Source organism: Struthio camelus, chromosome 8, assembly GCF_040807025.1.
Source record: "Struthio camelus isolate bStrCam1 chromosome 8, bStrCam1.hap1, whole genome shotgun sequence".
Lineage (NCBI taxonomy): Eukaryota > Metazoa > Chordata > Aves > Struthioniformes > Struthionidae > Struthio > Struthio camelus.
The window spans coordinates 12,179,194-12,196,176 of NC_090949.1; the positions used below are offsets into that span (position 1 = coordinate 12,179,194).

Genomic DNA, 16,983 nt, shown 5'->3' on the forward strand with positions numbered 1-16,983 from the left:
AGAACCATTAGCCAGAGATAAGCCTGCTCCTTAATCCCTAAGGCTAGAGGATCTTCTGGAGCCTTTTCTGCCTTTCTGATTCTGACCGATGTAAAGACTCCATTGCAGGGAAGCACTGGATAAATGCATTAAAGCGAAAACGTATGTTAAAAAGCAAAGAAAACCGTCCTTCTACAGATAAACATTTGCACATCACAGGTCTCAATACAATCTCCCATAGTAAGTGCAAGATTTGTCAGTTTGCAAATTTGAAGTTAGTGGACACATGTAGTTACATTTATACTAAAGGCTTTTTAGCCTGGTCATGATGATGGACGTACTAACCAGATCTTCATTTGTAAGTTTTTTTTTATTTTCAAACACCAAAAAGAGAACGGGAGCTATCATCCTCTAACAAGAGTAAAGTTGGAATACTGGAAAGTGAAGATGCTGCGACGATTGGTAATGTCAGGCTAAAGTAGCAGTTGGATTTAGGCAGCTGAACAGAGAAGTCAAAATATTATGAAAATATAGTAACAGTAGCTACAGTGAAGTAAAAACACAGATAGAATGAAGGAAAGAGAACGACAGTAAGCAAAAAGTGCAGCGAGAGTAAAAATAGGGTGAAAGACAAAAATATATTCAGATTAAACAAAGGAAGGCAGTGAGAAACCTACTGGAAGGAAAAAGATAAGTGTTATCTGTGTTATTGTCTTTTAATGCAGAAACGCAGAGAAAGCTTCAAATGCATCTAGGTCTCCCCTGGTAATTGCGAACTGCTCATTCTCCATCTGTGAAAATTGGGAAAATAGCAGTGGCTGGGAAGTATAGTAGTTATTACCTTTATTTTCAAGAAATGATACCTAATGATACGCAATATTTTGTGGTCAATTATATACCTAATACAAACTCCTCCTTTTTTCCATTGAAGGCTTTGCAAATATATGTGTCTCACGCAATTAAATCTGTAGTTGAAATTAAAGAGATTTTTGGAGAGCGAAAACATTCAAGGAAATTGTTGACTGCGGTTCTTTTGAATAACTTCTGTAGATTATACAGCACATCTGTAAGTTTTCACTCTTGTGGGGAAACCCAAAGTACTGCACTTTTTACAGGAAAACAGCCCAATGAATTCTTGGCCACAAAACTGTTTTGGGTACATATTTAATCCATGATAAAAAATTATCTCCCTATCATGATTCCAGTTCATTCTTTTGGGACTGCACTGTTTTAAGAAATTAAAAAGCGCACTTCAAAGGGAAAGATTAAGGAAGCAGAAGCTACGTCTGTTTCCACCAAATGGTCACTTTGCCACTGTGTTTATTTGGCTGGCAACATCAAATAACCTGATGGTATAATAAAATGTGCAGTTATTTATAAATCTGTTAACATCAGAAAAATGAGCGTTACAGGAAAAATAATTTCCTTTCAATCTTTGTTAGACTGTGTATCATTACATATGGTGCAGGTTTCTTAAAGCTAAGGAGTTTGCCTCAGAAGAAAACGATATATTTTTGTATAAAAATAGGGGTATGCAAATCTGCAAGAGTTAAAAGTACCACTTTAACTGTTACGATGAAAAAATCACCCGAGAACTGAAATGAGAAAAATAATGTATGTCTGATTCAAGATAGTTTTAAATTCCCATTTTCTCATTGGAGTGCCAGATAGATGCCTTTTACAGAGGGTTTGTCTTTTATATGCCAGGTGAAAGCACCTTAGAAAGATGCCATTTAATCACAATTAAGCATAGCCTTTTTGCAGAAATGGTGCAGTCATCTTTCATTTTTTTCTCCAAGCCTTTCGTTCATAAAGTTTAACATCTCTGTGAAGTAATTGCTTTTCCTCACTCCTAAGCAGTCTAAATAACTTGCAGGAACCTAAAAAATAGTGGTATTTTGGAATTCAGTAATTTTTACCTACTTAACCCCACTGCTGTTCCAACAGTAGATCCTGGGGGGCAGGACTCACGGATGCGGTCTGTTCAGTGTTGTTCTTGTCTTGTATCCCTCCAAGTACAGTGAGTTTGGGTCACTTACAATTGAGATACACGTACATGTACTTGGTCAGTACTTAATGTCTTGTAGGTTGCTTGAATACCACATTGTATTTGTATAGAAAATGAGCATACCTTAAAAAGTACGTTATTTGATTGACATAATGCGTTTTCCAAAGTAGACTGGGCCAAAGTCTTGGATGGATCCTGTTGACCGCGCTATTAAGAAGCAGCCCCCGCTCGAGAGCTACGCGCCCCGGCCGCGCCGCCCCGGTGCCGGTGCCCAGCGAGGCGCCGCGGGTCCCCCAGTATGAACACGGAACGGGGGCACGGTCCCCCTCTCCAAACGCTTACAAGCCAAGTAGTTTTCAAACGGCTTGCAACGTGCACCGCGAAGGCGGAGGAGGCCGGCCGCCCGCCCGCCGCCCCTTCGCCGCGGGACGAGCACGTTGCCGGCCAAACCCGCTGCTCGGGGGAGGCGGAGGGGCGGGGCGGGGCGCGGCCCCGCCTCTCTCCTCGGGGATGCCGGGATGTTTACGGCCCCGGCAGGAGCAGCAGGGGGCGGGCAGCAGGTCGGGGCCGTCGCGGGTGCCCGAGCCGCCCGCAGGCAGCGCCCGGCCCGGCCCCGGCTCCCGGGCGCGAAGAGAGCGGGCAGGAGAAGAGGCCGGCGCCGGGAGCAGGCGGAGCCGGGCAGCCTGGTGAGCCGGCCGGGCCGGGCCGGGGCCGCTCGCCTCGAGGCCCCCTCTTACCCCGCCGCCTCGCGCGAGGGGGCTTCCGGCCGGTCCCGCCTCCCGCCGTCGTCGATTGGCTGTCGGGGCTCTCAGTCGCGCTGCTATTGGGTGCTGCAGCTGCCGCTCCTCCCGGCGGTGGGGGGAGGGAGAGGTGTGGGTCCGAGGGAAACTTGGTGCGGGGCGGAGGGGGCGGGCTGGCCCCGCCGGCGGCGGCGGCTCGGCACGGGCGTGTCGCCACCTGCCCGGGGTCCCGGCGCCGCGCGGCGTCCGGGGCGGCGGCGGCGGCCTCGGCCTGCCCGGCCGGCGGCAGCGGCGGCGGCTGTGCCGCGGAGCGCGGGCCGCCCCGGAGCGGCCCAGCCCGGCGGCGGCAGTGGCGGTGGCTCGTTCGTGGCCCGCGGCCTCCGCTCCCCCTTCCCCGGCGTCCGCGGCCCCCCGTCCCCGCCCGTGGTTGCTCCATCTCGCTGGCTGCGGTTATCAAGTTAGCGCCGCAAGCGAAGTTTCCTTCCCTGGTATTTTCAGGTGCTTTCAGCTGACTTCCCTCAGGCCGTTTCGCTTCCGCCTCACCTGGGGCGGGGGGGGGGGGGGGCGGCCCTGCCCGTTTCCGCACGGACACCGAGGCGAAAGAGGCCCGGGGGGGCGCGGCTCCTGCTGGCCCGGCGCTGGCCGTGCCCGCGGTGCTGCCCCTCGGGGCCCAGGGGTCTGGGTTACCTGCCTGCCCGGCGAGGCGGCGGGCGGGGCCGGCCGGAGCCGAGGCCCGGGGGGGCCAGGGGCGCCCCCCTCGCGTCGAGGTTTTTTGCAGCGGCTCTGTGCACGCCTCACGTCTCGCCCGGTTCCGCTGGTGCCGGCTCTGAATTTCGTTACCTGTTTTGCTTTGCGTCACATGTTTCATGAGCACCCTGCCTTACGGTCTCTTAAACTCTCCCTGAAGCAGTAATGAGTGCGTGAGTTTATATATACGTTTTTGGCTTAAGTGTAACTCCGACGCGACGAGTACTGGGGTGGTATAGCAGTATTCTTAAATTGTTGAATCTTTGTCCATGGAATTCAGAATACTTTTTTTCTTTTTGGTCACCTTTGAGGTGATAGCACCGTTTTCTCAGGTGGCGAAGGCAGCATCACTTCTCAGAAAAGATCATGCTGGCACAGTAACTTTACCAAACGTGTTGGATGTATTTCCTATATAAAGTTATGTTGCAAGCGCAAGATGCAGAAAAGATGGTGAATGACATAGTAATCTCTAAGATAGAAACTTTGGAGGATTTGATGTCAGGTGGATGTTTGCAGCTCCACTACCTTTGGGAGAATAACATTTTAAAAATACTGTAAAATCAAGGCTGCCTTGAACACAATTCAGTGTTGCAGTGCCATATAGCATGGGTAGAAGTGTGTATATTTGAAGCCTTGGACTCAAGCTTGGAATGGTTAAAATGAAGCAGAAGACGATCATTAGTCTGTGAGAAACTTAAGCAGGGGTAGGAAAACTCTCTTGTGTTGTGGAACGACAGAAACTTACAAGTAGTATCAGACAGTTTTAAAGTAAGAGCTCACGGCCTTCCCTTTTTTTTTTTTTTTTTTAAATACTGAAGAAAGAATATGCCAAGAATGCTTGTTCTTTAATTTCAGAATATCAGGGTATTGTATTTAGAGATATCAGATATTTTGGGTAGATGACTTCTCATAGTGCACGTAGAGGTTTTTGACTAAAGGGTGGAGGTATTGACTGTCTCATAGATATCCTATATCTAACATGCTAATCAGTCATTGAAGTATTAAAAAAAAAAAAATATATATATATATATATTTTAAAAGTGACTTAGTGTCTTTTGGGTTCTATAAGAATTAAATAAATAGAATCTTATCCTGTCTATAGAACTTATTTCCAAGGAAGAAGAAAATGTAACATTGCAGAGTTTTTCATCTGAGTGCATGTGAGCCTGTGAGAAACTCAGCTGAAAAATATACCAGAACACAGTCAAAATAGCGCACAACAGTGCTCGTTTTACTGTAAGTGTTGTCTTCCGAACTGTCAGATAGAGTGCTACAGCCCACCTGTACTTTTTTTTGTGCATTAGAGTTGAGCTCAATGCTGGCAGTCCAATATATTTGTTCAGTGAGACAATTTGGTGAGACAGTCTGTCCATGCGTACAAGTGATGCATGTTTAGTAAACTTAGTGCTGTATCCTGCATTCACCTTAGCGCTACATTCAGTTGCCTCAACATCAGTGAGTGCCTTGTTGCCTTACAAAGTTTGACATTGTTCCAAACATCTGTGCTGTATGGATGAGTTGAGAAATGTTCTGGGACAAGTCAAACTGCAATAATTTCTCCGGTACCTCCAAGGAAATCCTTTGATTGCTTAGGGCTTATCCAGAAATGCCTCCCGATTCCAGAGGAAGAGTGTTTAGGAGTGATTTTGGTGTAGGGAATTATCTCGCATAGGTTAATATTATGAGTAGTCATAGGAGTCATCTGGCTGATTAATTGCCAGAAAAGTTGGTCATTTTAGCTGCATTCCACGTGCTTTGCAGCAGAGACGTGGCCAGTGAAAAATAACTGATCAAAATGCCTGAGTGATGACGAGGGTAGCCTTTTGACCGCTAATGTCCATTACTTACTTGTTTATTGTTTATATTACAATTTGAAACCCCTTGGCCATGTGGGAAGTAACCTTATTTACATTCAGCCCTAGGGTGAAGCACATCATTTTTACCTGTTTCCTTTTTAATAACATATTAAAAGGATTCTTTCTGTCAGGTTAGTTACAAAAGCTGAAGAGAAGCATTACTATTAAAACGAGTTATTTCTCTGGTGAAGATAGCCCTGTGTGTTTGTCTCTTGAATGCAAAACATAACTGATTGAGTCATATAATATCTGTAGCTGGAAAATACAGTCTGTATTTCAAGTGCTGTTATCCCATATTGTGTAAACACAGCATATATGCTTATGTAATGGTTTTTTTTTTTGCAAAGTTTTAAACAGGGCATTGAAACAGTGATTTCTAAGAAAACAGCATAAACATATTTTAAAAAACCTGATTAAACAGGTACCTCGTTAATTTTATGACGCTAGCAACTTCTCCCTGTTTTTTATAGGAGAGAATTGAATCTGGCCGTTTGCTTCATTTGGCGTTCAGAAACGTTCATTCAAACCTCTTTACTTAAATCATCCCAAACAGATTAAAAATTATTTATGACAAACTTGTTGCTGCCTGATTTAACAGTTAGATTTACTTTGGGCTTGATTAATCATTTTAAAATGTCGTAAGAATCATATGTAAAGCCTATAGATTAGATACTTGCTGAAGTCTTTGGAAGAAATTTGAGGTAGGTGCTGCAAAGTGTTGATAAATCCATTCTTCTTATTTTAATCTTCTGTTGTAGACAAGGTTTGCAAAACTGTTGATTCCTGGAAAACTAAAAGGTAGAAATATCACAGGTGAACATGAAGTTCATTCCAAAACAGGAAAAAAAAAATAGTGATGGGAAAATGCATGGCATTCTGTTCTGTAGAGGCTTTTCTTCTGTGCCCTTTTCTTGCTCATCTGAGAGCAGATCCAAAAAAGGAGTTTTCTTTTGCAGCAGTGAACTTTAAGTACTTGCCTTGAATGAAACTCAGAATTATGTTAGGTACATGGGCTGCTTGTAAAGCTCATGGAGAGAATGAGGCCTTCAGAACAGGAGCAATGAGCAGCCTGCAAACAATGTGCTGGACATACAGTCAGGCATGACGGCTGCTCCAAGAACAGGAATGGATCTTGCACATTTTAGCCCATGGTGCTTTAATGTAAAATACAGAGACAACTGTGAACCTGTGTATAGTGCCCCTGCCCAAGGCCGAGCGTGCTTGCTGCGAACAGTATCTCCTGGTGTTTTGCTTCTGTGCCCGAAGATTGTGGAGTGCTTGCTACCGTTGTGCATGGTTTCAGGATTGAAGGATAATGCTGGTCAGAGGTGCACGAACAGCTCAAGTGTGACTAGAGTTTCTCTTCTGATTCTATCTGGTACTCCTTTCAAGTCATCATCTTTGGAGAAGCTCAGATTCTAAAAATTATATAGACTATAGATACGTTTGTCCAGGTTGCAAAAGTGCATCTAACGCTTGGAGTATGATACTGCAAGGTATCTTGTAGTGGTTTCCAAGAGATTTAGATATTTCAGTAACGATTTAAGGGAATTTGTCGCTCACTATATGGTCTCTTCCACTTCCTCATCTTTAGCTTGTTAGCCGTGGTTGTGGCACAGTCTTATGCAGACATCCTTCAGAACTGGATGTTCTTTCCCCCCTGTGCCTAGCAGTAATACAGGTTATCTGACAATGGTTCCAGCCTCTTAATTTGTCCTGCATCTTCTTTTAGCTCTTAAGTAAAACTGAACTGGTTACACATTCAGTTGATCTCTTCAGCATTTCTTTGTGAATAATTTATTTTTACAAATGCTTTCAAAACCAGCCCTTAATTAGGGAAAGGTCTTATCTTCCCTCTCCCCACATACTAGAATGGGGAGATTTGGGGATTGTCAGGGTTTCCGAATCAAGCCTTTATTTTTCTTACCTTAAATCTTACGATTTTTTCCTAATCTTCTCCTTCCATTTATTGTTTCCCATTTCTGCTTTCCTCTACAGCATGTTGTTGTCAAAACTCTAGGCTTTGTATTGAATGAACTGCCTTTTTTTTCTGCTGGCTCTTTCCCTGTAAGTATTTTGGGTTTAAGAACTTGTTAGCATCTCTGAAAACTGAGAGTCCAAAAACACTTTTACGCCTTGATGTTCCTTTACTAAGATGTGGTTGTTTCATATATCTTAAAGAAAATGGAGTGTGTGGAGTTCTTCTCTAAGTGCTATGTATTTTGTATTCATCTCCTTTCTCCCTGCCTTGTTCAGGGCATTGGTGTAGGTCTTTACCCCATTTATGCAGGTAACTTGGCACACCCAGCAAACTTTGCTTTCCAAAGTTTAACTTCATAATACTGCATTTCTGTTAGATAGGTAGCTTATTTTACAGCAGGAAAACAATTTTAGTAGGTACATATTAACTACATGGGACAGCATTTGTAAATAATCACAGGGAGAGCTGCTGTGCCAATAGTAGGTGTTGTTCTTCTCATACGGTTGTTTTGTGATGATATTTAATCTTCAAAAGGCTTTCAGTCAAGTTGTGAAAATAACTTTGGAAATGCTACACATTAACGTGTATTTGCTTCATGATTTTAGGTATTTATTTTTGGGACTAGAAGGTAGCTTCAGCAAGTCTCTTGCAGGAATACACACATCCGTACTAAATCTTGTAATTCTATGTCTTAGTCCAATCCATGATACTTATTTTAAGGTAAAATTTTGATTTCAAGCCACTGGTTATAGTGAAGAGGGATAGGCAGCTAGAGGGAAAGCGACAGGTAGGGCATAGCCTGATGGCAGGGTTGGAATTCCTTCACGGGGATGATGGAGGTGCTAGTTGGAAGTTCCACAGGTTACGCTTTTTATTGTCGTCCACTAATTCATTTGGGTCAATCTCTGGAAGTAAGCCCAAGGCACTGTCATTTTACGGTGTTTTAGTTGATTCTTCTTGTGCTGAAATTAATATTGAAATTCCTTTTTGTCCAGTGGAAGCAGCACTGGGCCTTCTGTTTCAGAGTGGGAATGTTATGTTGTGCGTGAATCTGGATGAGAATATCAGTTGTGCTGCACGATGTGTTGCAAGGTTGGGCTGCTGTCCAGGAGTTTGAGAGCAGGAAGCAGGAGATGCTTTTGGCTTTTTGTAAACATTGAGTATGACCAGCCATGGTTAGTAATGTTTAGTGGAACAGCATTGATTGTTTGGCTATTACTTGTAAATATTTCAAGTGTTTTAGCATGTTTGGTTGTTACTAATACTGTCTTGAATCTGTGTGCATAACTTTATGAACGGATGGTGTAGTAATACATATGTGTTTAACCAGACTTCACTTTGTTAGCGAGTAATAATTTACTGGAAAGATATTGTGTTTGTCCTGAGCTGCCATTCCAATTATTTGGAATTTTATTTTCCGGTCGGACTCTCTTACCACTCCAGTTAAATATGTCCGTATGAAGTACAAAGAGTTTTTGAATCCCAGTGATATAAAGGTGAATGAATAATTTGTTGAAATGTGTGTTAGCACTTAAATTACAACCTAGCCGCATTTCGTCTTTGCTTCCATTTGGAAAAAAATCAACAAAAACATCAAAACTGATGTTTAGCTAAGCTGTTAGGGGTATTGTTCTTCTTAAAGTGCTTTTTGGGGATACTTGGACACAGCAAGCGTATACAAATTTTGGACATGTCAGAATCTGAGGATTGTTTAGAGCTGCTTTTAAGATACTGCATATAGGCTGTTGTTGCTGCTGTTTCCTAAGCCTTTCCAAGTCTTTGCACTAAAAATACTAGCTATCTGTGAAACTGAAGTGGCTTTCATTTTGCAAGCAAAATGCTTCTAATATGATGTAAAAACATACTTATTTTTCCTGTTCAATATTTTATACAGAACACTAGGAAAAATTAGCTTTTAATTTTAAAGGATTACACTCAAGTTTGATTTCAGGTTACTTTGCTTTTTGGACATGACTTCTGACTTCCCATTTCCTTGAAAAACACGTTTGTTAGTACTCTTGTTAAACATAACATGCCCAGTAAACTCATAATACTTGTTTTACAGCTGCCTGCATTCCCTTGCCTCGCCCCAAACCTTCCCCAAGTATATTCTGAGACAGAAGGCTGCTACTTTTAAAGTCATTTTGAGAATTCATAGCTGGCCCCTGCTTGCATGCCGTCGCTGTTGCACGGGTGCGGCGGAGGCTGACCAGTGCTGCTGAGCTGACAGCGTGGGCCAGGTTTGACCAGCACCGCTGTTTCCTCCAAACAGCCACCTTTTCCTTAGGTAAGGAGCGACTGTTAAGGCTATGCGTTTTATAAAACAGTAGGATATGTTTCTTATCCTGCTGACATCAAGCTTAAACGCCAAGCTATTATTGTTGTGGTAGCAGAGGAAAAAGGGGTCGGAGGTTTGTCTCCTCCCAGAAGGTACGTGACTTTGAACTTGGAGCTGAGAGTTGCTGTTGTGTCAGTGTTGCTCTCCAGGTAACGGAGAGCAAACTGGAGTTAGACTGGCAAGGTTGAATTCCCCAAGATAAACTGCATTGATTAACAGCAAGGTAGTGGGTCAGATAATTATTTGTTAACCTTTTTGTTTCAGATATTTAATAAGGCATTTAATTATCCAAACTGTTGTTTCCAGAGCACAGTTTTTTAGTTTCAACCAGGGTGAATATCTGAATGTTCTGCCTGGGTTTGAACTGAGCTCTTGGTTAAGGTAAGAGTCAGCCTATGCCATACAAGGCAAATAGGGATACTCCTGCAGTGTGTATATGGAGAGTGGTGTTTATATATATTTATTTTTCAGCTGCAGATGTTGTTACTGAGATGGGAATTCTGTATCTTTAATAACATAGTTGGTAAAAATAGTTGAAAAGTTCAGGTATGTGAAATTTGTCATTTAAAATGCCTGTTTGATACTAAAGAGTTGAACTTGTTGATACCAAAGAGGAATATGTAGACTGTTAAAGGAATGATTGTTTTTAGAGGGCCTCAGCCCTAACCTAACTGAAATAGTGTAATAGTTATAGTAAAAACTAAAAATACCTACCTTAATTGACAGTGTAATCCAGAAGTAAACATCGTACGTTCTGTCCTTTTTGAAGAGCAACTAAAGTGACCATGTGCCTGATTCAGCACGCTGTGAACAGCATAACTTTGTGCTCCTTTGTGTTAGTAGTTAGGTGGAGTACGGAAATGTATATGATGTAGAAAAAAAGACTATTTAAGACTTTCAGGTTCTTGGTGTAATTGTAACACTGAATATTCTTTTAAGTAAATACAACAGCTGTACCAAAAAAAGAATGTTTCTTCTTTGCTGTTGATTATTGACTATCCTCAGTTAAGGCTCATAATTAAGAGACAGTAACATACAGCTTGTAGCTAATGGAAACCATGTATTGTTGGGACTATTAATGATGCTTTCTACAGGAGAGCACTGCATTTCTTTTTTTTTTTTTTTTTTGTTCTTCTGGAAATGCCATCTTGTTAAAACAATAACTTCATTACCTGAATTCTGTGAAATGCATTTCACTCTGCATGGTTTATGGGTTTTGTGGGCTATGCCAATAGGGAGCTTAAAAAGCATACTTCCTGTGATTAGCCAGTGTGTTTAAGCTTTTTCTCCTGAGATAATTTAATCATGTTCTGATCAAGATTTAGTTGCAGGGAGGAAAAAATCCGAGGACTCTGGTTGTTCCCAGGTATCTTTTTTTCTTTAAAAATCTTATTTTAAAATGTATTCCAATGAAGTATCAACGCTGACTTTTGGTTTCTGTTTAAGAGCAAGTCTTATTGTTGCACTAGCAGAGTCATGGATCATCTCTGTGTGTTTTAACAGAGATATAGGAAGTTGTATGTTTTCATGCTGGATTTATCTTAAATCCTAGTTCAAAACCTTTTTTGTATGCATTCTTAAAAAAAGGTTTCTGGAATATATAAATGGCTTTGTGTGTGTAGAAAGACAAGTTTGCAGTATTTGAAATATATAGATTTAACTTTTTTTTGGAAACAAGAAATACAAAAATGAAATGTTATTATCTCCTACGGAGAAGCCACGTGTGTTATAGTAGAGCTAATGCCTGGATCTAAAATTCCTTGCTTTTTTCTATTACAAGACTCTGTATACTGTTCTTTACTTGCAAACACTTTAGCAGAAATTTTCCAGGCTTATGTTCTCTCCTCCCTCCTTTTTTAAGTGTGCCTTGGAGAAAGTAGCGTAGCAATTTATCAGAATAGAACTATCGTAGAAAATTTCCTACCTGAAAAAATTAAGAGTCGTCGGGAAAGTGAACTCTCGTGATTTGGAGCCGGACAAGAGACACGTCTCTTCTTTCTCTCTCCTTTCTCCGAAAACCTTGCCAGATTTGACCGAGTAATGGGCAGAGGCGCTCCATGTTTGTTTATGTGCTGAAAAAGTCATCCAGGGCTTGTACAAAACTTAACTTTGTTTGTGTTTGGAAGCTGTTATTGGTGAACTTCTTGTTGTCTTCCTGTAGTCTGACTAGAGATGGAGCTCCTGGTAAGCACCAAGAAAACGGAGTGCAGCACCTGCTTCCCCTCAACAAAATATTGTTATGCCTGAGAAGGGATTCACTTAACTCCAAAAAAAAAGACAACCTCATGAGCATTTGCATGTGTCTCTCCTGTCCTTCCTAATAATGATTCTGCACATCTTGCAGCCATTTTTATTGATCAGAGTCTCATATCTCTATCTTGGGAGCTTGGCTAGCATATCCCTTCCATTTTATTGATGGGATATGAGAGGTTTTATAGTTGGGAATAGAAACCTGTGCCCCTAATACGATCTCTTTAAGCCCACTTAGCTAGATTGTTGGAACATAGTGAATGCGCGCCTGTAAGTGTGTGTGCTGTTTTTTTTTTTTTTTTTATCTAGACAGGACTACTCTTGCATACTCCCTAGAAATGAACAAATAAATTAATGCAACGTTAACCTAGCTTGCATGCAGCGATTGTAACTGCTGAACGTATGTAGCTGGCCAAGTGGCTGGTGCTTATAAAGAATAATGGGGTGATTGATTCGGCTTTTATCAGACGGAGGTACGCTAAACGCTCGTAAGGCTTGAGCCAGGCAAATGGCTATGTTAGTAATAAGTTCATACGTGTATATAGTGATTTAATTTGTCTTATAAAACAGCTACAACCCAGAAATTTTCCTTCCTGAAACAATACAGGGCTGGGATACTTTAATGTTTTTGAACTCAAGCATGCACGTGAGAATTAATAGATGCATTTGAAAGAGCAGCTCTTCATTTTCCTTGCTGTTGAACACTAATCGTAAACGCAAACTGAATTATAGTGTAATGATTACTTATTTCCTTTTTTCAGGACGCAAAGCACGCTTTTACGTGATAGAATGGATGAACAGTCACAAGGCATGCAGGGGCCTACAGCTCCACCGTTTCAGCCACAGGTAATTTCTTTTGTTTTTCTTTGTTTTTCTTTTTTTTTAAACAGTTATTCAACGGTAGTCTCAATAAGGTCTCTTAAATAGAAAGAGACAAGATAGAGGACATTAATTCCTGTGGGAAAAGAAGCTTTAAAGAGATAAAATGTCCTTTTTGTGATCTTGAAATTCAGTGACTATCAGCCTCATATTTCATATACAAGAATTAATTTCATTTTTCTTGCCCCGTACTGTTCCCCAGCTGGGAGGGGTTGGAGTGAGATGCAAAAAATGAAAGCGGTTTTCCTGAGAGATGGTGAGCTGTTAGACACTATGCGCTTCAAAATTGTATCAGAGTTACCATGTTTATTTCAGCCTGTTCCTTTCAACCTTCTCTTCTTACGCTTCCCTGTGGTGACACTATGTGAATTAGAGCCATTCCATCTTGAAACTGAGCAAGAGGAATTCCCAGTTGCTGTACTTTTGTTAGAAAGACGATGCATGAGAAATTTAATCTTTGGGTATGTGCTGATGGTGTGAAACAAAGGATAAAGATTATCTGATGATGGAGTATATTGGGATATTGCTGCTTAACATTTTCAGAAGATCATTCTTTGAAGGGAGTTTAAGATCCTTTGGAAGCTTGCCCTGCAATATTTGGTGTGATGACCATCCCAGACTAAAAGCTGGACGGTTCTTTACAAAGCTGGCACCTAATTTTGTAATTTTTCTTGTTAACAGCATAGGTGATAGGGCAATTTGTGCCCTTTATTTTACAAAAATAAAGGTGAAAGCTTGTGTAATCAGGGAAAGCTGGTTATTGTAAACTTACTAGCTCCGGTGTTTGCACTGGAGCGTTACGATAATAAAGGTCTGGATTTAACAGCAATTTATACCAGTGCAAAACAATTACAAATTTAAGTTGGATGCGTACCTATGCATGCAGATGTTTTGGGAAAATATATATGTAATTTCAAAACAAAAAAGGAGAGAGAACTGAAAATTCATAGTATGAATTTTTGAAGGATCACCACTGTTATTAGAGGTTTTTCTTTTTTGACCAAATAGAATTAAAACACCATTGTTGAAGGCTTCTTTATTTCTGGGAAACTTCCTGCTGTTTTTGTTTGCTGACTGCAAACAGGTGTCATATTTCTTCATCTCTCAAATGCTCAGTGAAGAGCATTTGAATATCAGTTTCTGATGTACAAAATTGACTTTTTGAGGACTGCTTCAGTTTAGGGCAATTACTTTAACCTGTGCATTCAGTTTATGAATTCATACTAGTAAAATATGCTTCTCTTTTTAATGTTCCAAGTAATATGGCTCATCTTCATGTTACCTGCAGATACCCCATTTTCTTTGCAGTACCTTAAGAGCAGACCTAGAAGCAATTGTACTCTAATCAACAAGGCACTTCCTACAAAAGAAGAAACTAACGTATATTCTCAGCTTTGGTTCGCTAGCAACCATTTGAAAAAAAAATCTGTGTTGTTATTCTTTTTTTAAAAAATCAGTTACTACGTAAACTGCACTAAGGACGGTTCCTTCCCCCCCCCCCCCCCTTGTTTTTTCGTTGACACTTGAGTTTTGGATTTATGCTTCTGAGCTGATCTTGCATCAGAATATCGACTATTTCACATTTCAAGGAATAAAGAGTAAAGGGGAGCAAGCCTACTCTGATAGTCATTGCCAGAGTAGTATTAAAATTATGTCACTTGGTGACATTTTCATCTTATTAATGCCAGTTATTTTTCCTTTGAGCCAGGTATTCACTTTAATTTTTATGGATTTCCTGTACTTATGGAGGTACTTGTGGTGAAAATTAATAATGAAAATAAATTAAGACGAGTATTTTTGCAGTAAAAAGAAATTCTTGTAAGTACAAGTTAATTATTGCTTACTGTTTCAAATCATGATGGTGGTTACTGTACCTGATTCCTGGTGGTTTTAGGAGAAGCAAAAACTGGAATAGAAAACATAGCAGAGTATGAGCAAGAGATGAGGTAATGGTTCCGGAAGAATTCTATGTTAGAGTTGGTTGAACCTGTGAAAATCTTCTGATTCTCTTGGTCATTATATTGTATATATTTATATTCTAATTCATGGCAAACTGAATTACACTAACCACTGATAATTGTTGAAGAGGAACATGAGAATGTTTAGCCAAGTAGTATAGTGGCTCAATCTCAATTAATTTGGAAACACCATTTCATATTCAACTGTACAATATGATACAGAGCAGTTAATCTTACAGAAAAGAGTTTCTGTGATCCATTGAGATGTTGGACCTAAACTTTGCAGCCGCACTTTAGGAATCCTGCAGCCTGGCCAAAAAAATTCTTTGTATTAGGCATTTATTTGGTGGCATACTCCATCTCATCTAAAAATTACTGTACTGTATTGCTGGATACTAGAATACTTGCATAATGATTTTAAGGTATAGAACTAAGTAGAACTTGAGTAGATAGTTTAGGCTTATACTTGGTTATTTAGAAGTTCATTTTCTGTTTGAAGTTAAGTGCCTGACCTCTGTGTCATAGTGTTCCAGCTTTGTAGAAAAGAAACTATACTTCAGGAACGTTTTTCAGATATATGAGAGGTTTGGTGATTCTTAAGATCTTGTATCATCCTTTTTGCAGTAAGGCAGAATAATGTGAATAGTAGTCTTGATACAGTAAGCCTAAAATTCTAGAACCTCTTCAAGAGCAGAATTGGAGCTTTATAGCATCTGAACAGATAAAAATGTTGCCTGTTACCAAACCTGATAAATCAAAGGCAGAAGTATGATATTATGGATGATGGTACCATTGCTGATAAACATTTTAGTAGAATTTTTCAGCTAAATGGTTAAAAAGTATTGACATGCAACTTAATGTTCCTAAGCTTCATAACCGTATCACTGAGATAAAGAAGAACAGTTCCTGGTTTTGTGTTTTTTCCTTCATTAGATTCTCTATGAAGTCTGCTGTTGTGAAGTTTAGGATATAGTCTGTTTCTCATAAATCTTGCTTACTTGTGTGACAGTTGCTAAATAATTGCATTTTGGTGGGTTTGATTAGAAGTAACAAGTAGTGGAGAAAAAAACTGAGCGTGAAGTAAGGTTTTCTGTATTATGGTAATTATATGAAGTACTCGAGATAAATTATGACTCTGTGTAATACTTCATGTAAGTTGTATTCATTTGGCAAAAATGGGTGTCTTGCCTACCACTACTGCATCAGCTAAGGGTTTTGAACTGCACCTTTGTGTAGCAAGGGGGTTGCATCTGATTATGTCCTTAAGCTTCCACTGCAGAAACTCTCTAAACGTCTTTAAATTAGCAGCTATCCATATCCAGCAGCAATCTTGTTGGTACGCGGTTTTGGGCGTATATTTGAAGGTGTGGGAGTGAATTGGATGCCAAAATGTTACTGACTTTGAAGGAGTCATAGGCTTCCAAATACTGGGGTTGGATCAAAAGTTCATCTAGCTTAGTAATATCTTCCCAGTAGTGCCTTGAGAAGTATATAATAATATAGTGTATATGCAGAAACATACAGACGTGTATATATGCATGAATGTATGTAGTATGATAGCTCACCCTTCTAACTTCTGGTAATCAGCAGTTTAGATCCTTCCTAAGTTTGGGGTTGAATCTAGACCATCATGTGTAATAGCAGTGAATAATTCTATACTACATGAATTTATCAATCTGATTTTAAACCCATCTCTACTTTTAGCTTCTGCAGTTTCAGATGGCAGCAAGTTCCACAACTTAATATTGCATTTGGTGGTGTTTGTTTTGTTTCTTTTTTTTCCTCTTTACCTTTTCAATTTCTGTAGAACTTTATTATATTATCCCTTATCATTTATTTTCTGAGCTGAAGAGCCCTACTTTATCAAGTCTCTTCCTGTACAGAAGTCGTCGCATATCTCTGCGCAGCCTTGCTACTCTGCTGTGTACATTTTCCAGTTCTCTTGTATTCCTCTCAAAGTGAGTGAGCAGAACTGTGTGCACCATTCCATAAGCACACAATAGATCTAGCACACAGTAGACTTCAGTGAGATATTTGTTTTCTATTTCATTTGAATCCTTTGTCTAAAAATATCTAGCTTTCTTTTTGATGGTCACTGGCTTAACTTTTCAAGGAAGTATTTCCCCAGTAGTTCAAGGATCCTTTTCCTACGTGGTGGTAGTAGCTAATTTGAAAATCACGATTTTCTGTCTTCAGGGTTTTATTTAACACTGTGTTTCTGATCACTAACCTTGGGATGCTATTTTT

General features: G+C 40.4%; 1 protein-coding gene across 8 annotated transcripts in view; it reads left to right on the plus strand.

Annotated features, from left to right (window-relative positions):
- The first annotated feature begins 2,517 nt into the window (after window positions 1-2,517).
- Window positions 2,518-16,983, plus strand: part of NEK7 (NIMA related kinase 7) — a 78,078-nt gene continuing 63,612 nt past the window's right edge. For 5 of the 8 annotated variants that reach the window (XR_011142469.1, XR_011142468.1, XR_011142467.1 and 2 more), the window contains exons 1-2: window positions 2,518-2,673; window positions 12,661-12,745. Coding sequence is in view for 3 of the 8 variants with exons in the window: in XM_068952108.1 (XP_068808209.1) it covers window positions 12,689-12,745 (57 nt within the window). In the remaining 5 variants the exon portion in view is untranslated. Of the gene's footprint in view, window positions 2,674-3,109; window positions 3,226-9,376; window positions 9,599-12,660; window positions 12,746-16,983 lie in introns of those variants that run through there. The other 3 variants (XR_011142470.1, XM_068952111.1, XR_011142471.1) reach the window with 2 other exon arrangements.